This window comes from Sebastes umbrosus, chromosome 15, assembly GCF_015220745.1.
Source record: "Sebastes umbrosus isolate fSebUmb1 chromosome 15, fSebUmb1.pri, whole genome shotgun sequence".
Taxonomy (NCBI): Eukaryota; Metazoa; Chordata; class Actinopteri; order Perciformes; family Sebastidae; genus Sebastes; species Sebastes umbrosus.
The window spans coordinates 6,746,884-6,774,204 of NC_051283.1; the positions used below are offsets into that span (position 1 = coordinate 6,746,884).

At 42.1% G+C, this 27,321-nt stretch overlaps 1 protein-coding gene across 4 annotated transcripts in view; it reads left to right on the forward strand.

Annotated features, from left to right (window-relative positions):
* LOC119502832 (septin-7) overlaps nucleotides 1-27,321 on the forward strand; it is a 41,916-nt gene that overhangs the window by 13,290 nt on the left and 1,305 nt on the right. For 2 of the 4 annotated variants that reach the window (XM_037794050.1, XM_037794047.1), the window contains 12 exons: nucleotides 726-828; nucleotides 7,958-8,064; nucleotides 18,442-18,542; nucleotides 18,630-18,764; nucleotides 19,805-19,922; nucleotides 20,338-20,430; nucleotides 20,610-20,706; nucleotides 22,877-22,928; nucleotides 23,629-23,754; nucleotides 24,200-24,220; nucleotides 26,623-26,758; nucleotides 26,850-26,995. In XM_037794050.1, coding sequence (XP_037649978.1) covers nucleotides 819-828; nucleotides 7,958-8,064; nucleotides 18,442-18,542; nucleotides 18,630-18,764; nucleotides 19,805-19,922; nucleotides 20,338-20,430; nucleotides 20,610-20,706; nucleotides 22,877-22,928; nucleotides 23,629-23,754; nucleotides 24,200-24,220; nucleotides 26,623-26,758; nucleotides 26,850-26,995 — 1,142 coding nt within the window. In that variant the 5' untranslated portion in view covers nucleotides 726-818. Of the gene's footprint in view, nucleotides 1-725; nucleotides 829-7,957; nucleotides 8,065-18,441; nucleotides 18,543-18,629; nucleotides 18,765-19,804; nucleotides 19,923-20,337; nucleotides 20,431-20,609; nucleotides 20,707-22,876; nucleotides 22,929-23,628; nucleotides 23,755-24,199; nucleotides 24,221-26,622; nucleotides 26,759-26,849; nucleotides 27,000-27,321 lie in introns of those variants that run through there. The other 2 variants (XM_037794049.1, XM_037794048.1) reach the window with 2 other exon arrangements.

Below are 27,321 nucleotides of genomic sequence, written 5' to 3' on the forward strand. Positions count from 1 at the left end.
TTGGTCTATAAAATGTCAGAAAATAGTGAAAAATGTCCATCTCAGTTTCTCAAAGTCCAAGTTGATGTCCTTAAATGTCTTGTTTTGTCCAAAACCCCAAAATATTAAATTTAGACATGATATAAAACAGAAGAAAAGCAGGAAATCTCCATATTTGAAAGGCTGAAAACAGCATTTTCTGCCATTTTTCCATGAAAAATTACTATAGTTGGCGATTATTTAATATTAATCCATTAGCTCACTAGTCAGAGGTTGCATTTTTTGATAATTGATAAGACTTAATTGATATTGTGACCCCTTTTTCACCTACATATTTTTATAAATTTGAGTGTGAAAGGTCACTCTTAAAGTCCACTTAGTAGATTTTCCTGGAGCTTTTCAACTACAAGTCTCCTTAGCAACTGAACAAACTGGGCAAACTCCTTCCCCTATGTCATGCTTAAATATCTTGTTGCACTCCAATTATATAATAACTAGCCTTTTTGCTATGTATATCCTCTCAAAGTTAGACTACTTACTTAACTATGCTCAATCAGAAATCAACTGTTTGTGCAGGCACAGTGTATTTATTTTGTTTTTGTGATACCACCGTAGTATTAAGTGGTCTTCAAAGTGCTCTCTGAAATCTGAGCTAGCAAATGCTACAATCTCTACCACAATCTGTGCTCATTTTCCAGTTCAGTCTCGGAGAAAATGATCAGCTATGTTTATTTTTTGGTCCACAGCTACCGAAGAACCTGGAAGGCTATGTGGGCTTCGCAAATCTTCCCAACCAAGTTTACAGAAAATCTGTGAAGCGAGGTTTCGAGTTCACACTCATGGTTGTGGGTGAGTTATTCTCTTGAAGCACGTTTTCACATCCTGCTTTCTCCTCAGTCTTTGACACGATCGGGCAACAAACACTGAGAGGGTTACGGTTATTCAAGTAGGAAGGTCTGAAAAGATGTTGATAGATCTAAATACAAGGGATGTGTGAGATTAATTTGCCTCCAGCAGTAGTCGGTTGAACTATTATTTTATTAATGTACACATTTAAATTACATATTGACATATGCTGCCTCAGCTGTTGCTCCTCCTGCAACACACACACACACACACACACACTCATGGGAACTCTCTCTGGCGCTGGCTGGTGTGCTGAGAGCGGCTATAGGTCAGCTTGAAAAGGCCGGTGTGAAGGTGGTGCTTTACAGCAGCCCTCGCCTGAATTTAGCTCACAAAGTGAACCAGATTAATGTATTTACAAAATGTTCTTTCTAATTGCATGATGTTTCCAAAGTCAACGATTAATCGTTTTAAATAATCGTGATCTCAATATTGATCAAAACAATCTTGATTATGATTTTTGCCCGTATGCGGGCTGATGACAGCTAGCTCAGTGAATCAAACTTACATGCTAAGATACTAATGGTATCTTTGTTGCCAAACCATGACTCTTCTTAGACCACAGTCCCCATTGGCATTTCATCAAATGTATCACCACACATCAGGTTCGTGGTGCTTTTCTAACCGTGTGACCAGAGCGAACACTGGGGACATTGATTTCAGTGGCATTTAAAATATGATTTTGTTTTTGAAAAATGTGATTTCAAATTGTCTACTAGTTTTAACGTCAGGGAAATTAGTCGCTAGGAACATCCCAACTAAATACAGTAAATCTGTGTCTGTGTTCGAACACACTCATGTGCTGAGCAGTATTGAGTTTCACAGAAACGTCATAGCTGAAAGCGATAGCAGCTGGCTGCCCAAAGGCATTAGACATGGTTTTGGTTGAGGAGGATAAGTTGCACGTAAAACAAGAGTCTGGAAAACAATATTTAAAACAAATGTTTGCCATTCAGCAGCACAGGCATCCCACTACTGCTGCATATGTGTGTGTGGATTGTGTGATGGGAGGAGGCTTCCGGTGATTCCATTCATGCAGCCAAAGTCAAAGCCTGAGCAGCTGATTTGAAGGGAGACGCACCCAAAGGACCCTTCCTTTTCTCTGCGGCACGTTGTCCAGAGGTACCTGAGCAGGAAGTCGCTCTGAATGCCTGCATGATGTCACATCCTGTCCCCTGGTGTTCACGGCTTTATGTCCCTACCTGCCTCCAGGGCTAAAGAGACCGTCTCCATGGCAACCAGATTACCTTCCTCCCTTCTGGCTTTGTCCATGCAGTCATGCTGTGGAGTTTCCCCCTGCTGTGCAGGAAAGAGGCTCTTATGTGGCAATGTTGTGTGCAGTATATAATTAGAATAGCAGAGTAATTGGCAAAGTCAAGTGCTCGTCATGCTGGAGTAGATGAAGCGTCCAATAGTTTGTGCTTTTCCTTAATTTTGGGGTTGATGGGAGCGTTATATAACATTTATGGACTGGGGACCCACCGGTTATGGAATTTATGAGATATGATGGAATTTCTAGACGCATATTTTAGAGAGAGACAGTTGTGAAGTGAGGGGATTTATGTTGCAAACAGGTGACTTATTTTCACACTGCTTACTTTATTAGACATTACAGCATTAAAATGACATTTATTATGAATAGGGTGGAAACTAGGCTGGTCACACCCTTAGGAAAGTATGAACACTTCAGGAATGAGTAAATGTTTTTGGTGTCTTTATTATGGGCGTACACCACTTACACAACTAGTACACACCCAATGCCCACCCTTAACATATCTCAGGGAATCTGTAAAGGGGTACATACTAAAAATGAACCAATTATACACAGATGCACACATACAAACACAAAAATTACTAATAACTAGGCAGCCACGCAATGCAGTTCTCAAGGGAAGCTCACTGACCCGGAGCCAGCAGTATCGCTAAATAAATAAATGAATGATTCATACACATTTGTTTGCATGATTGGGCAGGCTCAGCAGATCTTTGCTTTTTTGTTTTTCTTTTAAAATTGTTTCTAAAAAAATCGAAGTTCGTATGACAATGTTAATTTTTTCCAAATTCTCAGGGTTTCCCTTTGATATTGTAATACGTGCTGTCAAGCACCAATAAAGCTCAATTCACCCCTGTGAAAGAGGAAATGAAAAGTCCTTCTAGTGAATGACAATGCATATCCTAGCTGCCATCAGTGCTACATCAATATTTCATTATGTCTACTGTCTTGTCTTGTGCTATCAACAGCAGATTTCCCAAACAAAGTCAGAAGTAGAGCTCAAATGATTAATCGATTGCTCAACTATTTTGATAATCAGCTGACCGGGAACCGGCAGACCGGTTCTCCAGCTCCGTCATTGTGTGACTGACTCGCACGCCAATCAGCTTGTTGTGCTAATCTCAGCAAATGTTGCCAACGGTGTACGGCTAAAGGTTTGCGCGTGTAACTCATTACATTCATCAATCTACATACCGTTTATTTTGTGTGCGGCTGTTTGCAGCGGATCGTGGCGGTTCTATATGGTCAAAGATGATGTACCTAGTCATATATGCGAGTAAACCTTATAATATATTTTGTTTTTGGACTGTTGGCTGGAAGACATTTTGACATGTCACCTTTGGCTCTGGCAGAATCGAATGCACATTTTTTACGATTTTTCTGATATTTGATAAACAAAAATAATTCATCTTTGAATTGAGAAAATAATCAACAGATTAATTGATAATGAAAATAATTGTTGGTCACAGCCCCAGTCAGAAAGGACCAAAACATACAAAAACTAGCCCTGAAGTTGTTACATTATATGAACATTCATAAACTATAATTTGTCATGTCCTCTTTGTGAATTCTTGATTGGCAATCCTGGCATTAATGCTTAGCATTGTTTTGTATTTTCTGACATATTTGTGATAAATGCACGTACATTTTTAAAAACGTTCTTTTTAACTTCTCTATTGTTAGGAATATAATGGAGTTTTGAAGACGATGGATGTTTAAGAGAGCCTTGTAGAGTTAATTAGGTGTCTTATTTGGCAATATCTAGATAAATAAGAGAAAGTTGCATAAATAAGAGTTCCACGATACAATTTTCTTTTCAATCAGAGCCATGGTGGGAACCCTGTTTATAACCCAGTATATGTATTTTTAAATGTATGTATATGTAGTGGGGGGATGGCTATTGTTAGCGGACAAATGAAAGTGGGCCAGAGCCATTTGTTGTTCAAAGTCAATATTTGTCAGTGATTTGCACATTGGCAGTAACTGACCTTGATGTTGGCCACTGCATCAGGAGCTCATTGTGTTCAGTCCTGGTTGACGGAGAGCTGAATGAGCTCTGTTGTCTCCCTTTTGGAAAGAATGCCCTCGCATAAACAAGAAGAGGGGCTTTTAGGAGCAGGAGACGAAATCTGACACGGGCAGAAGGAAATTGATGGCTTTGCCAACAGATATATGTGCAGCACTTTTGTTATGCTCCAGACTTGTTAAACTTTTACTGTCTCCTGCCCCCTTTTTGAAGGGAAAGTCCCATTCATAAACACAGAGCGGCGGCGAGAAGATGACTGCTTTCAAGCGATAATGTTGAACGTACAGAATTTCCCTTTCTCAAGCGAGCAGACCACTTTTCATTTCACCTGCACATTCAGTGTCTTGAAGGCCCTATCAAATGAATTAACGTAACGCGGGCTCCCTCTCACGAGCCCAACTTTTCCTGCTTCCCCTCCACCAGCCTCTAGTATGCAGTGGTAATTGCCTTTGAATAAACCCCCATGGTTTACACAGCTGCTGGAAATTTCCTTTAAAGGAAGTGTGTTGGCTGCAGAGCGAGCCGAGCGGCGAGCCAGCGGGCCTCGGCTTGGCGGGTTGGCTCAGTGAGAGCGGGCTTCCTCTGGTGCTGCAGTCGAGATGCCTGGCTGTAATGATGACAGTGAGTGCAATATGCTGGCATGGAGGATTTTAATGAAACCATGTAATAACAAGGAGCCTTTATCCATTCAGCCCATTGGTCGATAACACACGCTGCATTTGTGCTGAGTGATGCAAAAGGCTCTAATCAATTAGCTTTCACTACAATAGCTGTTTTAACATTAATTGTTAATTGTCAATGAGTCGAATCATCAACTGAGGAGTGTCCGATTCAAACCTTGTGTTCAAAGTTTTCGGTGTGTCATTGTACACTGAAGAACACAGGATAATAGCACGGCAGGTTGTCAAAGGGCTTCTTGTCTCAAAATGACTGAACTGTAATGGAAATACTGATGGAAAAGGAGGGCAGAGTGCGATGCACGCCCCGTTTCTTCACCTTTGTTTCCCGCCGCTGGAAACTCTCAGGTCTGGTGCAGAATGCTGGTGAGGTCAGCTGACCTACTCCAGTATAAGAGCGGTCTCTGCGGCACCGCTTCCTCTGCTGCTGTCCAGCAGTGTGATCGACACTTTGCTGCCAGTACTGTTAGCGGTGCAGGAGAAGAACTCCACGACTCATTAAGATTTTATTACTGAATTATAATTTGGAAGCATATTTTTCAATTATTTTAATGTGCAGAAGTCTGATGAACATGATGATGATGTTAAATGCCAGAAAAAGCACTAAAGTAAAGGTAAAACTGTAGACTTGACTCACACAGGCTGTTAGACTATAGTTTATTCTGGGTGGCTTCTAGGGTTGGGCAATATGTTAAAATTTTCCAACTGACCATCATCAGCCCAACAACTGGCGATTGTGATTGATATATATGCACAGGTGTGTGTGTGTGTGTCTGTGTGTCCCCCGCTGCCGTAGTTTCAGCTGGGCGATCAGCTGGGCGATCAGCTGGGCGATCAGCTGGGCGATCAGCTGGGCGATCAGCTGGGCGATCAGCTGTTCTAGCGGTGGAGCATTGTAAAAAAAACTCTTGATTTGAACTGGACAGAAACTAAATAAAACTCACCAAAACCGTGTTGGTTAGTCTTTCCAACAACCTGCAACTCTGGTTTAGTTAGATGTGAAAATGTGCCGGCTCTGCATTTTGTTCAATATAACAGAATTATATTTAAACTCCATACTGTTTTCGCTCTTAAATTAAACATGATTTTCTCCCATAAATCACATCCTGGCCAAGTCCAGTCAGGGTATTATAATTCTGATAACTAGCTTCTTTGCAGCCATAACACAGCCGGAGGGACAATCTCCACCGTTATCACATATTTATATGGATCGGTAACCTCAATCCCATCTCCATGTATAATTCAAATTTCTTTACTTGAAAATTTGATATACCAATATTCACAAAAAGTAACCACAGTTTTAGGAAAGTTGGTGAAATGGAGAGATACAGCTGACATGCAAGTCTCGAGCAACTTAGTTCACTGTGTGTGTGTGTGTGTTCACTTCAGTGGAACTACTGGCTATTTGCTCATTTATATGTCATTTTGCAGTTCACTCACTCAGACCGCTGAATATTATAAAGCAGTGTTAAGTTGTGGGTAAAGGGTCAACATTTCATATATTGGTTTAGTCTGACTCAGAGCAGCAGGGGTGCTGAATATTTTTCAGCCAGTCGAAACCAATTATCATCTGAATGATCCCATTTCTGTATAGTGGTTCAGTTTTGTGGCAGATTCATGACCTCGTCCCATTCAAACAAGCAGCCACAGCTCTGACCAACCATGATCAGCATCCTCACTAAACCCACCACCATAACTCAGAGTTTGATGAGTTTGGTTCTTTTGAAACCAGAGCTCCTCATCTTCCCTCTCCCCACATCGGGCTGAAACTTGGACCCGGACCTCACTGCGTCTTCTTGGTCCTGCTGTCCTTGACAGCTCCCAGCTTCCCTAATTCAAGCTGACATATTTATCGCATCTATTTCACCCACAGTTTGCACAAAACCACAGCCTCCCCCCTGGTACTACCCATCGGTTCTCCATTCCCTTTTTAGCCTTGAAGAAATGTTTACAGCGGCCCTGCGTGTTTCATCACAGACGAGCTATAATCGCTGAAACATTTCTGTTGAGATTGGAAGATAAATGTGACTCTGCCCTCTTAGGAAAATATTTATGACTCTGAGAGTGTGCCTAGTGAAGGATCCTTTTGTGTTGATGCCTTCTTCATCTCGCCGTCCTCCTCCCTATTCATGAAGCGTTGAGTGGCTGGGTTGTTGGCAGCTGCGGCTCATGTTGGCCGTGGCCACTTGTAAAGGTCAGAAGCAGCTCTTTTGCCGGCGTGCCAGGCCGCCGTATGACTGCCTCTTCTCGCACACTGAAGCTTTTGTTCAGCAGCTTGTTGTTGCCCTCCACTCACCCCGATCTTAACAGCCACACTGCTGATGGTATTGGATTACCACAGTCAGTCCCTCTGGGTTCTTGCAGGCATTTTTGTGATTATTACAGCTCCAAAAACTCCAAAAAATGTTCACTAAATTTTGGGCCCTTCACAACTGCCGCGCTGTGTGTCTCTCTTCTACCGCTCGCCGTCTCAGCTCGCTCACGCGACGTCTCTCTCTTATCTGTCTTTTTTTTAAATGACACAGGAAGCTGACAGCAGTGCCTAACTTTGCTTTTAATGTTCTCAAACAAAGAGAAGTGTTCGCCTGCTCCACCTCCGCCTTGAGCCACCACTGTGCCTCGGATTTCTTCGAGTACAATGGACTGGAATCTGTGCTTTTGATTTTTGTTTTTACTCCTTTGTTGGAATGAAAATCATGATGACTGTGGTGGTTTCAAATCTTCCTTCCCCTCTCCTCCCTTCCCATGATTCTCTGATTAGATCCCTGAAATGCAGACAGGAAAAGAATTTGGGAGGACAGAACTTCCACCCTGTCTGTCTCTTCCTCCGTCTCGTGTTAACGCTCGCCTGTTTTAACAAAAGGGGGTTAAAAGGAGCCACATCCTGTACTGAAAAAAATCCTGAATCTGAAACATGTAAAGAATGTCAAACCGTGAAAGACTGTATAAGAAATAGAGTTGATAAACATCTGGAGATTGAGTCATGTTGAGCCTCAGTCTGGCATGAAAAAGAGGATTAGAGAACAAGAATAGTGTGAAATGCATCTATGGAGTTCACTCCCACCCACTCACTCTGGCTCTGTCTTTGTCTTTCAGGGGAATCTGGGCTGGGGAAGTCGACGCTGATCAACTCACTCTTTCTGACAGACCTGTACTCCCCTGAATACCCGGGTCCTTCGCATAGAATTAAAAAAACTGTCCAGGTAATTTTCTTTTTCCAGGAATAGTCCACACATTTCTTCTCTTCACGTGTCAACCTCTGACAGATTGGTGTTTTTCTTTGTTCACTGTGCATTTGCTCTTTCTGTTGGTATGACTCAGCCACTAATGGAATTTCAATCCCATGAAGGGCCGAAGGTTTGTCTAATTTAAACATGATAGGTTGCTTCACCCTGACACGGGCCAGTTAAAGTGGCAGAGCCTGAGGCTGCTATAACACCTAGCCTTTCTTTTCCATTGTCTCTCAGCATCGCAGCTTCAACTAAATAGTTGCTGTATGACATCTTGTTTGTGAGGTGATGTTCTAGCTCTTTCAACCGATGTGTTTGTACTAGACGGTGAAACCGGTTCATCTGCTTCAACAAAGAGAGAGTTAGTTTGCCGAAGGCAAATCATTTCAAATTAGGCAATGTAATTGGACAGCTGTAACATTTCCCTACATTAAGTTGCATTAATTTGAAAATGTATGAGAATTACTCCAGTTTTATTACCTTTTTAATATTTCGAAAAAAAAACATGATGCCTTCTCTTTGTAAATCTCTGGCCCTGCTCAAACCTGCCATTAACATGCATTTTGGGTGATCCGATCACAAGTGGACAGCTTTAAGAACGGCTGTTCACACCTGGCATTAGAATGCGTCTCCACAGGCATCTTGAGTGACCATTTGTGGCCCTGTTCAGACCTGGTATTAACATGCGTCTTCAGTGATCGGATCACAAGTGGACAGCTTTAAATACAGGTGTGAACGCACTCTGGACGCATTGAGATTCGATCTTTCAGACCACATCCAGAGGTGGTCTGGGCCACATATGGCCACATTCTTTTAGCAGTATGTACGCGGTTGTGTCCTGGGCCACATTAAGGACCGCCTACTCAACTGATGTCCCGCTGTGCTACTCAGGTGAATAGACATGCTGACGCAAGCGCTTGTCAGCATGGAAACATCCTCTGTGCTCTACTGTATCCTGTCGGCACAACTGTATTTTATTAAATTATATCTTGTTTATAGGCTACATATCTACAGACTATCAGACTAGGCACGTGAAGCGCATTATTATCATATTGTCGGAGATGTGTTGGCGTTTTTGTTCCGCTGCTTTGCACAGAGCTGACACCTGTCCGTCCGCCCGCCCGCCTGTTCTCTCTCCTCCCCGCTCACTGGCGCTATGTGCCCCGCTGTTGTCTGGCAAAAGCAGCGGTCACGGCGGTCCCCGGGGACTGCCGGTACAATAACCTTTTATTTTGATGTTACTACTGACATTCATTGTAATATTACGTTGCAACGTCTGCTGTATTGGCCATGTGTTTACTACATGTTTATTTGCATATAGAGCGGGGAAGTGAGATCGGATCAAAAGTGGCCACTCGGGACGTTCTGTATGTGGAGACGTATTCTAATACCAGGTGTGAACAGACGCACTTCAAGCTGTCCACTTGTGATCCGATCACTGAGGACGCATGTTAATGCCAGGTCTGAACAGGGCCTGTGATCGGATCTTACTTCACCACTCTATATGAAAATAAACACGTATACAAACACACGGCCAATACAGCAGACGTTGTGACGTAATATTACAGGAATGTCAGTAGTAATATCCTACATATTTGTGAATTTGGGTATATTTTATTAACATCAAAATATGAGGTTATTGTACCGACAGTCCCCGGGGACCTCCGTGTCACCAACACAGCTGCCTTTGCCAGGCAACAGCGGCATGCAGAGCTTCAGAGCCGGGGATGAGAGCGAGCGAGCGAGCTGGTGAGCGGTTGTCAGCTCCGTGCAAAGCAGCGGAACAAAAACACAGACACATCTCCGACAGTATGATAATAATGTACTACCAGTGCCAAGTCTGCTAATCTGTAGATCTGTAGCCTATAGATAAGATATATTTTAATAAAATACAGTTGTACCGACATAATACAGTAGAGCACAGACGCCGTTTCCATGCTGGAAGGCAGACAAGCGCTCGCGTCTGCCAGGCTATACACCTGAGGAGCGCAGTGAGACCCAGCGGATACCAGCGGAACGTCAGCTGAGTGGCCGGTCGTTCAATGTGGCCCAGGACACAATCGTGTACACACTGCTAAAAGAATGTGGCCATGTGTGGCCCAGACCACCTCTGAATATGGTCTGAGCGATTGGATCTCAATGCGTCTTGAATGCATTCACACCTGTGCTTAAAGATACCGTTGGTTTCTGGATGTGTGTGTGTGTGGGCTCCGTCTGCTCCTGTGTGAATGAATGAGGTTGTGTGCTATAGTCACACTGCATCGTGTGAATGAGAAAAAGCTGCAAGTAGCAGGTGGGAGGTTAACAGGAAGTTTACTCATTGATTGATCTGAAACATATACTGTCGTGCTGAAAGGGAAAGCTGGTAGTTGTGCATACATTCGGAGCGAGGGAGTCCAAGTGCATTCGTCATTATGTAAACAGCTTTATGGAAAGACATGAAGAGTTTAGTCTAGCGGAGATGGCCAGTGGCTATGCTTGATTGGACACAAACATCACTTTAAACACAATATATTTACTTCTGCCTGCTCCACAAGGCTCAAGTGTAAACACTAATGTTAGCTCTTCATGTCAAAGGTGCATTGTAAAAAAGGGGAGGCATAACAAGCTGTATAGCTCCAGCCTGCACCTGTTTCAGACTGCAGAACTCTTTATGTTGCATGACTGTTGTATTGTTTTCAACTGTAGCATTTCAGTAATTGCTTTTTTGGTTTTAATATGGTTTCTTGCCTTATTGTCATCTGACATTTCAATTTCAAAATATTGTTTAAAAAGCGGCTTGTCTGTCTCTTTTTTCTTGAAGAGCCAGCATCTCCTAGTTGTTTATATATATGTATGGGTGGATTTTAAACCATAATCCTAAAGATTTTCATTTTATAGATGTATGTACAGTATGTACTGGAAGATGATAAATGCCGGTGCTTAATGGTGCTATATTTCCTGTGTCTCATAGTAGATCTCGTACACCTCCATTAAAGTGTGTGTACTGCACAAAACCACAAACAGACAACTTCCTGTGATGATATACTGATAAATCGAGGCACGCGCCTTAGTATACAGTACACTACCCCTCCCCATTCTAAGATTATATGACAAAAGCATGACTCTCCAATGACTGATTATTACTTCACAAAGGCCCTAGTTGGATCCATGTGTGTTACAGACCTCCTCTGAATGATTTGTCACCACTTTATAATACACTGGTTAGTGATGCAGTGTTTTAAAGATTCATTTTGTAACCAGTTTAACCTTTATCTCTTGATAGGTGCAACCCAAACAATCTTCTCTTTCAAAGAGTAACCCCAAGCTGAAGCGCTTTGTTTCACCGACCCCCTTATGGTTAGTTATAGTCTAGTTTGAAGTGCGTAGCGCCTCTGACCACACATTCTGTAGCCTCAGAGGCAACTTGCCGTGATCGTGTTAATTAAATTAGTCACTCAGCACGTTTATATCCAGGTCTGATGTCAGTCAGTAGAGTGAACAGCAGGATTTATTTCCTGGCTGCATCATTAAAGGGCTATATTAACCACCTTTTTTCTTTTATGTTTAACTTTAAATTAGCTAATTAATTGCAATGACACTGGTGGAGCACATGAAAACTTACTGAAATCATCGGTGAAAACCGAATATCAGAGTTGTAGTCTAATGTAGTAGTCATTACGTTTATTTTTTTATGCTCCACTTTTGTTGTTAAGCACTCAATAGTGTCATGCTAACTACTACGGCTGGGTTGGGTTATCGAACCTCAATACATTTTGATAAGGACCCAAATGTGTTCATAGGAACAAGTACTGAAATGGGAGAATAATGAAAGTTGCCAGTTCTTGTGTTTTTGTCATTTAAAGTTGCATCGTTTTTTTTGTTTGTTTTTATTTCTGCTGTAAAGTTTGACACCGGAGGTTGCTGCTTGGTGTGAATGGGTGATGAAAGGCAAATTGTAAAGTGCTCTGTCCGTTAAGATAGAAAAGTGCAATTAATTTTACCATTTACCAATCAAATATGATATAAGCAATTCAAGAATGTTAAACTGCCTTCACATGATTTTAAATTTGCTCTTTAACTCGCCGCGAGGTCGGGCGCAGAGAATAGCAGAGGTAATGTGCAGCACAGGTATAATATGCCATCAAAAAGTGAGCAAGGAACGCCATTCACTGTTTGTAAGGCAACAACAACAACAGTTGCACCTGTACTCATCGGTTGCGCTTTCAAAGGTCAGCGGCGACCGAGATCAAAGTCAAAATAATTTAAACTTTGAACGCAGCGCTCGGTGGGGGTTCCCCCTGCTAAGGGTAGCGCTTCCACCTAGTTGGGTGGCACCGCTCTCTCCCTATAGGAAAACAGTGGCACAGCCAGTCCAGATGATATTATTCTGCTGATCATGTGTGGGCTGCTTTAAACTCTGTTTTTTTTTGCGTATTTAGTAATGAATATTTAATGATAGGGAGGAATACTTTAGATTTGGAAGCACATTTTCAGAGGTTTCAGTGCAGCTTTAAGGAGCAACTCAACACCCTGTTGTAGCTTGAACACACCCCTTCACAAATTTTTAAAAAAAAAATGCATTTGAACCCTCACCCAACTCTATCAGAGCCTAGACAGATCCTCTATGTCTCCCCCAGTCTAAACCGAAGCATTTCAGTCATTTTAATAGATATATTTGATGATCACTGAGAATTCATAGTACTAGCTACATATTTGACTCGCAATTAAAGTCTATACTGGCTGGTTACAGCTTGCGTTTCACTCGCTTGACTAGAGGCATCATTGTCGCCAGTCGTAATTGAAAGCAGCAACTCTAAAACCATTGTTTCGATAATCCGTTCCAAGTATTGTCATTGGCACAAACCATACCCAGCCCTTCTACTGATTCCAAACAAATCAGCAATGTAAATCACATCACTCTGTGAGGATTTATCCCTACCAGACATGTGTTTACAATAGCAAATGTTAACGCTTTCATGAGCTCTTTATAGCAATAACAGACATCGAAGCTGCAGGCGTGACTGTGCCAAGAATGCATTTGCCACCAGGAGTGATACCGAATGTGTGAGGCACGCGGTTTATGCCCTGAATCCTCGGTCTTTGTCGCTGTTTGCAGTGACGGTGCAGAGGATAAGGGTTTGGCAGTTTCCTCAAATAGAGCTCACAGCTGCATAGCTTTACTTGAGCTTCCCTTTGAAGAGTGAAAGGTGATACTGTTGGTGTGAAGGAGCTACAGCGAGCTTCTCTCTCCTGTCCTCTGCCCTGTAGTGGGGGGATTATAAGTGTTCAGTTTGGGTTAGTGTGTACAGTAGATCAGCTGCATGATGAGGATCTTCCCTTCACCGGCTCCTTGTGATCTACTGCTTTGCTCTTAATCTCCTAATCCCTGGCAGCACACCAAGGGGCTCTGTCTGCCTCGCCCCACTGCTGCCTCCAATTTGTTTACCTGCTCAGCTCTTATTAAAAGTTTAAATGAGATTTACATGGGGGTGCGCTTCTGTTGGCTGAGGATTCCTCAAGGTTTCCAGTCCTAAAGGAAGTGAGCTGAAATGTATGCTTCAAATTAAATCCACTATATGTGTGTGTGCTTGTTGTTTATCCTTGCAAAGACCATGCAAGATGATAAATATGGAGACTAGAGCGCGCTTCTTTCTCTCTCTGGGAACCACAAACTAATTGCATTTCAAATAATTGTATGGCCCCTTTTTTCCCGATGCCAAAGAATGTCATGAAACCAAGAGGAATGCTGTATAGAATCCAATTCATTATTAAAAAGAAAAAAAAGGAGGAAGATGACCGGGGCGGGCGGGCAGAGTGGGTGTTAACTGTTAGAGTCTATAGACCAGGGCAGATGTCTCTGTTCCTGGTTAATAAGGCTCAATGAGGTGGAGAGCATACAAGGACAGGGACTTTGGCGATTAACCAGCAAACTGCCTTATGCACCGAGCTCGGTCTTGTCCTGCCAATGCACAGACATGCCTTGCTTTTTGAATCATACACTTGCTCCTTCTTCAATGGAATTCTAGAGATTCCAATAACAAGATAATCTTACAATAACAAGATGATCTGGTGAAGTGAATGTTTCCTGTAAAGGACAGGGTCTCTGTTGTACTCCCGTGTTCACAACGTTCGTGTCATTTTCACTGTACAGACGTAGTAGTTTTAAGCCCAACCATGTTGATTTTTCCTAAATCTAACTAAGTGGTTTTGTTCCCTAAACCTAAGCAAGTGTTTTTGTTTAATCCATAACAGTAAGCACGTGTTTACTGCGACTGAAAAGTGACGTGAAAGTGTCTGACAAAGCGTCAGTACAGTATGTGATGAGTTGGGATGCAAAAAAAATTCAGAGCATATCTGTTGCCTCCACACAGCTCTCAACACCGCTGAGCCAGTGGCTCGCAGCTAACGGTGCTAACAGTGAAAACAACAGCAACACTGCTGACAGAGCTAACGGTGTTTACCTGATGGGGGGGAACCGGAGAGTGGGTGCTATGCTTCCGCGATGACGCTGTTGGTCGGGACGGCGTTAACAGCTGCAACCGCCGTATGATAGTAGTGCAGAGCGGCAGACGTGAGCTAGCCAGTGGGGCACGCTCACATGCACGAACGTGCACTAAAAGGCATGTACGGCAAGCCTGGCTATGTCAACACGTGGGAGAGTGAATTCATTCTCTGCTCAGATAGACATTATTCCACTATATCTTTACATAACACATAGTCGTTTGTTGCTATATTAATGCTCTGCATATTGAATTTAGCACCTTTTAAATGACACCTAGTTCACTTGTCCTTTTCTTGAAATTGAGCTACAACTGAAGTGAATGAGAAACGGCACAAATATTCACAGCACAGAAGTGTAAAACTGCACCCTGAGTCCGTCATGTGCAGTCTGTTTTCCCACGGTACTGTCACAGTAAATTACAAGCAAATAAGCTTGCAGTCCTGTGATCCAGTCAAAACACTGTAAAGTGACGTAGTCCCGATGTATGTCTTCCCATCCCTCACTGTCCTCGTGCGATATGGTGTAGCCTGGTGTTGTTGTTCCTTTTACCCATGAGCTCACTGTCTGTGGGCAGCCTGTCTGGTTAATAGGCATGTCTGTGGCATGACTCATCCTGTTATCCAGTAGAAGAGAGACACTGCAGGATTCTTCAGTGTTGTCCACTCAGCAGTCCTTCACTTTTGACTTAGAGTTTGTTGTTTTGCACCATCTCTGACTATCTCAGTGTTTCACCTCCTTGGTTATTACGTGAGTGTGATGACATTCTTTCACAGTTACATGGTTATAAAGGTATTGCAATTTCTTTCTTGACAGTATCTTCTCTTCCTAATGAGTCTCGTAGAGCCAGTAAGACCCAGCCACCTGGCAGTAGCTTTCATTTTCACACTAGTTTGTATATAAAATAATGTATATATAATATTGAATGGTGTACAGAAGGTCTTTTAAAAGCTAATTTATCAGTTGACCATGCACACACTGTATGCCAGTCAATCGTTAGTTAGTGTCTGCCTCCCAGTAGCAGCTCTGGGGGTCAGAGGTCAGTTTAAACACAGTCAGGCTGTGATAGATTCCAGTACGTGACCGATGCCGGTATGTGGTGGGTGGAGGTCAAAAGGGTAAGGGTCTGCTATAAAAGCTTTGCTGGTGAATCTTGTGTTGCAACAGTGTGCTGCGTGATAGATTGTGAAGGACAACAGCTGGAACAAACGCCAACATTCAGCCAACCAGTACTAACGGTGAAGAAAGGATGGAGGTGGAGAATGCTATCTGAGCAAAATAGGTCTTATTCACAGCAACCATTTTGGCATGTCATAGCAGGAAAAGCACAGGTGCAATGGAATGGCTTATTGAGACACCTAAAATAGATCAGAGCCATCATTAATTATCTTAGTTACAAGTCATGCTGTAAAAATGGTGCTTGTGATTTTTTGCTTTTTTTTGGTTTTGTAAATACTCAACATTATTATGTCCGCCAGAAGATTATGTACACTGTGTGTGTGCATCTCTGTGTCTGTCTGTCCACGGCTAATCTCACATACTGCTGGACCCATCAGCCTAATATTTTGAGTCACAAAGCTATGCATTGCGCTGCCCTCCATTTACATTAAAATTTGTTTTGTAGTTAGTTATTTTGAGACTGTGTACAGTGACGCAGCGAAAAAACTGTTGTCAACTATTCAATTAATCACCAATTATTTTGATAATCAATTAATCGGTTTGAGTGATCTTTTTAAGAAAAAAAAAGAGTCAAAATTCTCTGATTCCAGCTTCTTTAATGTGAATATTTTCTGGTTTCTTTACTCCTCTATGACAGTAAACTGAATATCTTTGAGTTGTGGACAAAACAAGATATTTGAGGACATCATCTTTGGCTTTGGGAAACACTGATCAACATTTTTTTTTATCATTTTCTGACATTTTATAGACCAAACAACTAACTGATTAATCATGAAAATATTCAACAGATTAATCGACAAAGAAAATGATTGTTAGTTGCAGCCCTATTCAAATTGTTTAGTCTAGCCCTACTGGCTGCTATTAAAGACTCTCAGCACCAAGATCCTGTTATAAAACTTGCGCTTTGACTCATGTGTCCTTGTTTGAGGAGTTTTGTTGTGAGAACCTGGTTTTGCTGTGTAACCGACATGTGGTGTAGTGACAGTGCAGCCCAGCCCCAGTCAGTGAGCAAACCACTGGCATTCTGCGGTGCTACTTAAGTGTAAGGTATCGGCTCAGTTAAGCTGAGGTTAAACTCAAATGTGGCCAAACCTCAGAGAAACGAGCTGACGCTGAAACTAGCTAACTCATAATTTGTGTCTCAACTCCTCAGCTCAAGAAAAATTTACGTTCCGAGTTGGACTGTAATCAAAGGTTATGCATGGCGGCGTAGGGAGTGTTGTAATGTCAATGTTTGTCTGCTAACTGCTGTTTGGACCGGGCTTGACCTCAGCCACACCGAGTGTTTCTCATCACTCACTCACAAGTCTGTGGAAGCTCTGCGTCTATGATATGAGACGTGGTCTGGTTCAGATCTGCTGATTCAAATCAAAGTTCATCTGCTGATCACGAGTTGTGCCTCGACCCCGCGCTGATCAAAGCCCAGCCCTGCTGGCCTTTCTGATGTTGTTCAGAGGCAGCTTTGTTCACCATGTGCTCATCTTCCTCCTTTGCTTCCCGCTGTCCAATTCTCTGCACATATCTTAGACTGTGTGCTTAGTGGTCGCCAAATAGTTTTGACTCAATGTGGTTGATTGGTTTGCAGAGATTTTTTAGTTCCGGTTCTGTTGTCTGTGTTGTTTAAGTGCATTGAATAAGTAAATATTGACTGTATTTTAAAATAGTTAAGTATTGTAAACAAGTGAAAAAACAGTAATTGACCATCTGGTTTGTACCGAAGCCGAGAACAGCCGTGTTTGCAGTTATTATTTTAATGCCGTTATCTCACGATCACAAGTTAATCATGCCGTTAACTCTTATTACTTATAATTAGGGCTAATGAATCCATTGGTACCAACCATGTCATACTAGCTTGTCGAGAAGGAGGCTGAATAACGCTCCAAACTTATGCTATGTTTTGGCGAGGAAAAACTGGCATGGCCATTTTCAAAAGGGTCCCTTGACCTCTGACCTCCAGATATGTGAATGAAAATGGGTTCTATGGGTACCCACGAGTCTCCCCTTTACAGACATGCCCACTTTATGATAATCACATGCAGTTTGGGGCAAGTCAGCGTCAAGTCAGCACACTGACACACTGACAGCTGTTGTTGCTTGTTGGGCTTGAGTTTGCCTAAATGCAGTACCTGTGAGGGTTTCTGGACAATATTTGTCATTGTTTTGTGTTGTTTATTGATTTCCAATAATAAATATATACATACAATGCTTAAAGAAAGCATATTTGCCCACTGCCATGTTGATAAGAATATTGACTACATAATAATGTGTAATTAATTTGCGAATTAATCATGATTAACTATGGACAATCATGCAATTAATTGGGATTACATATTTTAATCGATTGACAGCCCTAATATAACTACATACAGACACAAAATCCATCATTTTTCCCTTATTGATTTAGAAAAAGTCCAGTTTGTACCTTGAAATAGCTACATTTCTATATACCTGAGGTGCTATAAAACACATTTCTCCATAATTCCTGACAATGACTTGATGTATTTGACTTCAGGATGTCTCTGACAACTACATAATTAACTTGATCTCAAGGTAACTGCAGAAAAAAAAAAATGCCAGCACGACTGTTCTCGGCTTCTGTAGTTTTACACTTGTTTAAAACACACAATTATATAGTAATTTTGTAAGTATTTGCAAAAATCTTGACTGACTTGTGTGGACATTCTTTGCAGGTGGAACAGTCGAAGGTTCTGGTAAGGGAAGGAGGAGTGCAGCTTCTGCTCACCATCGTCGACACCCCCGGCTTTGGTGATGCAGTGGACAACAGTAACTGGTGAGCCATCCTGTCATTGGCTAATTTAAGTTACTATTATTGTATCGGTGTATCTGACATTGAATGTGAATGATGTGTGGTCCTCAGCTGGCAGCCAGTCATCGATTACATCGACAGTAAGTTTGAGGATTACCTCAACTCAGAGTCCCGGGTCAACAGACGGCAGATGCCGGACAGCAGAGTGCAGTGCTGCCTGTATTTCATCGCTCCGTCTGGACATGGGTAGGTACTACAGGGATCCTACTGCTCATGGAATCTCCAGAGAGTCGAGATGTAATTTTCTGCTGCTAGGGGTCAAAACAATAACAAAAGATTGAGCTTGGTGACATTGTGAAGCAGCGTGGGATCATTCCTTCAGCGTTCAGGAGGTTTTTAGCGGGAGCCGTATTATAAACAGAGGTCTCCTCCTCATCAAATCAAAGAGACCCAGTGATTAAAACCAGTAAAAACACTGAATAAAGCAGTTTCACGTTAAAATTCTGTGTTTCTCCGACACCGTTTGCCGGACAAATAATGTCCCGGGAGGTCTGCGAGCCGAGCTGCCGCTAACGTTTGCTCAACTTTTTCTGCTTAACTTGAGATCCGGACGTCTGATGACTAAAATCCTTCATCCGGTTAAAATATAGAGTTAAAAACGACCAAGATCTCAAAAGAGTATCATTAAAAACTGGATAAAAAGTCAATTTAAACTAGACCACAAAATTGTTTACAAGCACACAAAGTTATTTATAGACTTAGACTCTCAAAGTGCACCAGATTGATGCATTTAACTTCAAAATGTACAAAATGTTCTTTCTAAATGCAAGATGTTTCCGAAGCCAGTGACTTTTGGAGAAGTCGTTAATATTCAACCCTTTTTGAGAAACGCTGTGTACAATTCACCCGGTGATTTCTTCATGTATACAGTACTGTAAGGCTTAAAACCTCTCAACAGTCCAGGAAGTGTCACCTTTTTTGTGGAAGCATCAAAGAAATTAGTGGCTTTAAAACAAATTTGCGTTAACGCGTTATTAACCTATTAACTTTTACAGCCCTTGTCTATACACATACAATAGTAGAACTTTATAATGACATTTTAAGGAGGATTTTCAGAGTCCAAACAGACAGATTTACGATGCTCTCTGGTCCATCCAGATGTGCAGTTTGAGGTCAGCCAAGCCCTGAAACACTGCGTCACCCAACCCTGCAGCTTCACTTCCACCACAGCCATTCACTGAATGTTCTAACCATTAAACTGCCTCTTTTATTTGCTTCTTCCTCAGTCTGAAGCCCCTCGATATTGAATTCATGAAAAGGTTACATGAAAAAGTTAACATCATCCCCCTCATCGCCAAAGCCGACACAATGACTCCCGAGGAGTGTCAACAGTTCAAGAGACAGGTGTGTGTCACTTCTGACTGGATGCATATGCTTCTTTGTGTTTTTGGCTCACTAACGAGTCCTATTTTATTCATTTAATTATACACCACAAGCCCCATAAACAGAATAGAGGAAGTACAAGTCCGATTTTATCACCAGTGTTGAAGACTTCTGTTTACTTTATGTGTTGTCGTGTTGCTTGCTTACTCACATGTTTTATTTCAGGAAGCAGTAAATCACACTGTATTATGTCATGGTAGTGTTCATGTGTGTGTGTCTGCTGAATAAACAGGTGGGCTCCTCTTCATGTGTGTATCGACTAACCTCCAGTATGATTATTGATGTTTCTGGACCTGTTTGTCCCACATACAGCTCACTCACCATCACCTCTCATCTCTTTTTCCATTTCAACCTGTTTCCTCTCTGCTGTGTGCAGATCATGAAAGAAATCCAGGAGCACAAAATCAAAATCTACGAGTTCCCAGACACAGATGACGAGGAGGAGATGAAGATTGTCAGGAAAATCAAGGTCTGTAAAGAAACTGTGTGTGGTATTTCGTTGCACTGAACTGTTTTTGATGCAGTCTCTTTTGATGTATGTCATACATACCATGTCTCTGTGCATGTGAGCGTACAGCCTACAGTGTATTTTTAGCCATTGTGTGCGTGAGCTATGCAACAGTTGTGTCTCCTCCCTCCTCTCTGCAGGATCGTTTACCCTTGGCTGTAGTCGGTAGTAACACCATTATCGAGGTCAACGGAAAGCGAGTGCGCGGGAGGCAGTACCCTTGGGGCGTGGCAGAAGGTGAGAGGTCAAAGGTCAACTGAACCCAGCCTGTAAATTGATCAACTAAGTGGAGTCTCTCTATGCAAACACACCAATATTTCCACTGTTACATTGGATTATTGAGCAGGCATCATGCGCGTAGATGGTTTGCGAAGCAGTAGCACAATCCATGTGCTTGTTCCAATACTCAGCGCACACACACACACACACACACACACACACACACACACACACACACACACACACAGATTACACAACAGTTAGCTAAAAGTAACGGATAAACAGTTGAAATAGCTAACTGGCCTTCTACAGGTTGTTGCCATAGCAACAAAGACCTCACCTCAGGCTTAGCCAGTAGGAGAGGTAGCTGACTTTCCTACATCAAATTAGGTCAGTGTTAATATTTATGCAACAGACAGGCTTAATTACACTAGTCTAACCTGACAATCTAAGACCAGTCTAGTCCAAGACTAGACTTAACATAAGTCTACTTGGTTTGGCTTCTGTTTTTTCTACTGCCAGTTAAACTACTCATCATTTCCAGAGAACAGGAACTATGCAAGCAATAATTATAATATCAAAAACAGCAACGAAACGGTGATTACTCCAGCAACCAGTGTGAAACTAGACGTTTTTCAGCACAGGATATGAGAGCCCTGTTTGACCCGACACAGGAAGTTGCTGTCACATTGTGGTGAGACATATGAAGCATGACAACACATTCAGCTTAAAAACACAAGAACACACAACCACAGTGTGAATGTTATTTACTGTAGCTAGTGATGGGAACATTACAGATCCTTTAGATTATGTCGTCGTCTTAAGAAAAAAGAACAACCAGCTAAAGAACTGAGTACAGTACAGCCTAGTGGATGACTTGTAGGAGTGCTACTATGAACCTGGTTTGCCGTCCATGGGGAGTGAGAGTTTTGGAATACCAAAACTGTTTTTGGCTCCATGACAGCATAAATATGGAGAGAGGGCGGGAGAGAAAGAGGGCAAGGTCCCTGAGAAGCTATGCAAGTCGCTCCACCACAGCAGTCCAGAGAAACCCCAGAGGACTGTGGTGAGCTTTACTGTAGGAGGAGACACTAACATGATGCCACCTGCTGATGGTTTCTGGTACTACAGCCATCCACCTTAGTGCTACTGCAGGGCTTTGAAAAGCTTGATCAAGTCTTCAGACAAATTAGCTGTTGAAACCAACAAAAGGCAGTAAAAGGATATCAATGAGTAAACCGAATACATCAATGAATAATCCTGTTAAATGATGAGGATATTAAGTAATGTCGCATGGATAAAATAAGGAAGAGATGAATTATTTAATGTGGCCTGAGACCAAAATAAGAAAAAAGTAAAATGGGCTCGTAAGAGATAAATATGAGTGGAAACTTTACCAACTAATCTGGGCTCAAGAGAAAAGTAATTAGTGTTAGATTTCATTGCATACTTAAAGGCAGGATAGTAGGATACCAAAATAATCCCTCTCAATCATCAGTTATGACACACTAGACGTGTGTGATGGTGTCTGTATCTGCAGAGACCCTGCCCTCTGCCTGTGTTTTCTAATTTTGCTGTGTTTAGGATGTTTCTGGGCATCAATCTCTTTAAAAACGTAGCGCCGTACGTAGCCGAGATGGCGACCATTGAGGGTGAGATGTGTCCAGTGTTCCACACACAACTTTTTGACCATTATAGTGCACTTGTCGGTGTGAACACACTTAAGATGAAGTTATACCTTCCACGTCCGCGTGTAAGCGAGGGTCCACTGGGGTCCGCGTGATGTAAATTTCATCATCAGAGGGTTTTCCTCGTAGGCTCCAATGCGGACGGCCGCGTACTGTTCTCACAGCAGCGTAGCGATCTACTGCGCATCGGTGAAACACGTTCTCCGAGAGACAGTATAAACAGAACTACTATGCATCCGCGGTGTCCACAGCTGTCCTGTTACACGTAGTATACGCGGAGTATAAACAAAGCTTGAAGCACTCAAAATAGCAAGTGTAAGCACAGAAGAACGCAAATTGAGACGCGGCACATGTTTTGAAGTTTTCGTTAATATGTTCTGGTTATGTCTGTCAGTTGTTGAATATCACTGTGCTGTACTTATACTCCCTACGGGGATCAATTATGTTCATGTGTTACAATGTTATAATCACTGCTCTGTTTGTCTCTTTTTTTTTTACAGTGGAAAACGGAGAGCACTGTGATTTTACAATCCTCCGGAACATGCTCATCAGGTCAGTACAGGACAGTCACGCTGGGCTGAGTATCAGTGCCTAATGCCTCACATGTTTGAATAGTTTGGATCTCCAAGCCAGCACCTCGTTAGAATACATGTGTTTTCCTTCAGTTCTACATTCAGAAAACGTACCTTCAACTATGCAGGTTTGATTTAGATGCTATTGAAATTGTCAAGTTTCCAATACAGTTCTTAAGGACTTCTGCTCAGGACTGAAAATGTAGCAAAGTACAATAATTCAGCTCTGCAATACTCTGGCATTAATACTGCATTTATTCTGTACATTTCAAGAAATATTCTTATTTAATTCTTATTTATAATATTCTGGCATTTACATTTAACACACTTAATACTTTTCGCCATTTTTTATTTATTCATTTACACTGTGGTTATATATAAATCAATGTGTTTAATGCACATATTTGTACATATTTCTTCTTTTTTTATTTCTTTCATATTTTTATTATTTATTTATATTTATCTACATATATTGTTATATTTTATTATTATATACATAATTTACCATTTTACTCCTTTATTTATATTTCTTATGCTTATATATATATATATAGTATATAGTATATAGTATTTCTGATTTTAAACAAATTTAAACAACATTTTTGCTATTAAAAAAAATCTAATTAATACTTCTAGTGAGAGTAAATATGCTAATTAACTTCCCCCTTGCTGTTTTCCAGGACCCACATGCAGGACCTGAAGGATGTGACGAACAACGTCCACTATGAAAACTACCGTAGCAGGAAACTCGCTGCGGTCACCTACAACGGTGTGGACAACAATAAGAACAAAGGACAGCTTACCAAGTAAGTACAGTATCCACAGAAGAACTGGGGTGTCTGGGTGTCTGAAATGCACATTAATAGTGTGAACTAAATGGGATAAAGTTGCTGATGTGGCTGCTGGTTCTAGCAGGACACTCTGAGCAGCTCAGTCACTGTGCAACCGTGGAGGCAACTACAGTTCAGAGGTCAAAGTCTACAGCTACTGACCCTCCAGATTAATGTTGGCAAGCTGTCGCTAAAGCAGCCCAAACCTTTAAACTCATCCCTGACCCAAACAAACCAGCACTAACCCCCCACTAACTGGCCACCAGTATCAGTGTTGTGTTTAATCTGCCGGTACTAACTGAGGCACCGTCTGACTCCTAATCCACCGGCTGCAGCTGTCATTAATCACCAGCACACACTCACAAGCTAATGCATGGTTTATGGCAGCATGCTAAGTGTCTGTGCATTTGTTTGTTTTTAGACCTGAGACGGATGATGGCATGTAAGTGTTACTTCACTTCTTCAAACATCTCTCCAAAGAATGCATTTTCACTCCTCTATCTCTTGACCATTTTCATTTCACCTGATTTATTTATTTTTTTCCCACCTGCAACGCTTTGAAATGTGCACATTAATTTTAACCGAACATTGAAAAATTGTTAACTTTAGTGATCCTCTTTGGCCACGTATTACATAATTTCATACGAGACAGTAATACCATCAAGAAATGTCATAGTTTAGAAGCTTCTACATGACGTCTGGGTAATATATTTAATCGATTTTATCTGGCTTGGTTACTTGCTTTTGCAGTTTGATTACTCATTTCTTATTAAAGGGACTATTTGTAACTTTCAGAAATGCTTCTTAACAGCGACACCTGTGGCCGTGAAATCAACGAAAGTCAGCGTCGGGCTCGCGCTTGCTCGCTCTCAATATACCTGAACGAGCATCGCTCAAAACAGTGAGGCGAGACACGTCAGCTAAAACCACAATATCACTCTATATTTCAGCTGCTTGGCAGTAATGTTAGCTGACCAGACGAAGGTCTCCATGAACATGATTTAGATCTGATCCTAGTGTTGGCTTTTCCTGCCTAAGTGCAGGCTGAGACAGCGGGGCTCTGCAGCGTGTCTCCCTGCTCTCTCCGCCCGCAGCCGGAGAGAGCAGAGGAGACACCGGCACCCGGTCGGTAACGAGAAGACAACGTAAATCTCTGTAGAGCTCCGTCACTTCACAAGACACGGGAAACCTCTGTTGGTCTGGAGGAGCTGCAGCAGTTATTTCTGCACAAACGTCCCCTGTACATTCACTAGATATTCTCAGAGCTAAACTAACTCTTCTGCAGTGTGTAGTGAACGCGCGTTCACGTCTAGAGGTGGAGCGAGCTGAGCGAGAACGCGTGCGCTGTCTGAGTGAAGGCGAGCAGGCATAGGAGGAGGGTACAGCGGCTACACGCGAACACCCATATGCGAGCGCGCATGTGCCGACCCACAAACAGTCCCTTTAACTGCTGTTGAAGAATTTACTGTGCAACTAATGACTTAATGCTATACAGCTACTGGCTAATTAATCTTCTGGTATTTATGCTTGAGGTATTAGGACTTTCTAGCAGCTATGATATCTCCCACTTGGCTGAAGGAACTACAGAGATGTCAACAAACTGGTTGCCAAATTGCAGTAAAGCCACTATCACTCGCAGCAAAATAATATCCACTAATGCAATCAATTCAGCTTAATTAAAATTAAAATGAAATGTAATAGGATTATTAAAAAATTGTAATAAGGGTGAAAATATTTTGTGCATGTAAACATAGTCAATGTAAAAGACGTTTTTACGAGCCTCTATTAACACTGCTCATTAAAGGGGCTAGATGTAAGAATCAGAAATTGCTTGTTAACAGCGACACCTGTGGCCGTTAAGTCAAGCACAGTCAGCGACCTGTTGCTCGCGCTTCTACTCGCACTGCGTAGACGCGAGCGAGCATCGGTCAAAACAGTGAGGCGACACATACGAGACTGAACGTGATTGACAGCTAAAACAACAATATCCCTATATATATTTAACATGCTTGGCAGTAATGTTAGTTTACCTGTCCAGTAGGAATTTGCCAGCTTGGGGTCCGTTTTGATACCCAAAACCAAACGAAGGTCCCTCCATGAACGACCAGCCTAGGTGCGGGCTGGTCGTTTGTTGCAGTTAGCGGACTTCATTTTCTAACCAAACGTTAGCTATCGTTGCACACTGTTAGCCCTGTAGCGGAGCTGAAAAGAGTAAAGGCACTTGCTAGCTTGCATGACGTCACATCCGTTGGATTTTCTTGGAAAAAACAGCCCGCATTTATCACATTAAAAGCAATCTACAGGCAAATAGAGGAAACCCAGAGAGTCGTGGAAGGTCCCATTTTTTAGGTTAGGTTACAACCTGTTCACACATTGGCATTAAAAAACGATTTAAAAAATGTTTTTACGTGTAAAAGCTAACATAAAGTTTAACACATCAGACAAGTTTTACATTTACAAAGAAGATGATATCAGCTGCTGTTGCCCAAGAGCTAAGGACCTCCAATATGGCTGCAGGAAGTGTGTTTTTTCAGCTGGACAAGTAGCGTGTCAAGACCTCATTGTAGCAGCCAGGGCGTGGTTAGTATCCGAATTAGAGTTCTGCCTGTTCTCCTGACAAGCCCCTGTCACCTTCCCGCTACAACCCTCGCTGGAAGCCGTCTGTTACCGGGGGCTTCCAGCGAAGGCTTTCCTCCTTCCCTGATCCTGCCTCTTCTCCTCTTCATCACTCTGCAGTCAGAAAGGCCTTTATTTATTTAAGTGGGAGGGGGAGCACAGCTGTGCAACCATCCACATACCTGCCACTGTGTGCTGTCTGTATGAACACTGACTTGTGTCTCCCAGGAGTCCTCTAGCCCAGATGGAAGAGGAGCGACGGGATCACGTGTTCAAGATGAACAAGATGGAACAAGAAATGGAACAAGTGTTTGAGATGAAGGTCAAAGAGAAGCTCCAGAAGCTCAGAGACTCTGAGGCTGAGGTAAATAATGAGAATGTATGTCTATCAGCGTGTCTTCCTTTTTATTAAGACTCGTTTTAACCTCATGACTGTACGTCCGTTGTCCCTGCAGCTCCAGAGGCGTCATGAGCAAATGAAAAAGAACCTGGAGGCCCAGCACAGAGAACTGGAAGACAAACGCCGCCAGCACGAGGACGAGAAGGCCAACTGGGAGGCCCAGCAGAGGATTCTGGAGCAGCAGAAACTAGACGCCTCCAGGTAATCACTCATCACACATGATTTATTTATTTATTTTTTAAATATATTTAACCTTTATTTATCCAGGATAGTCCCGTTGAGATTTAAAACCTCCTGGCAAAGACGGCAGCAAAAAAAGTTCCATACATAAAAGCACAAATAACAGACAGCAAAAAGTTCAAAACAATCTAAAAATTTCACATAAAAGAGAGAAGTAACAGACATAAAACAAACCGCTAATTGCATCAAACAATAAATTGATGAGCAGTGTTCAGTAACATGTGCATTCAGTGTTCAAATAGTCCTTAATCCTGTTTTTTAAAATCTTGCATGCCTATAAAATAATC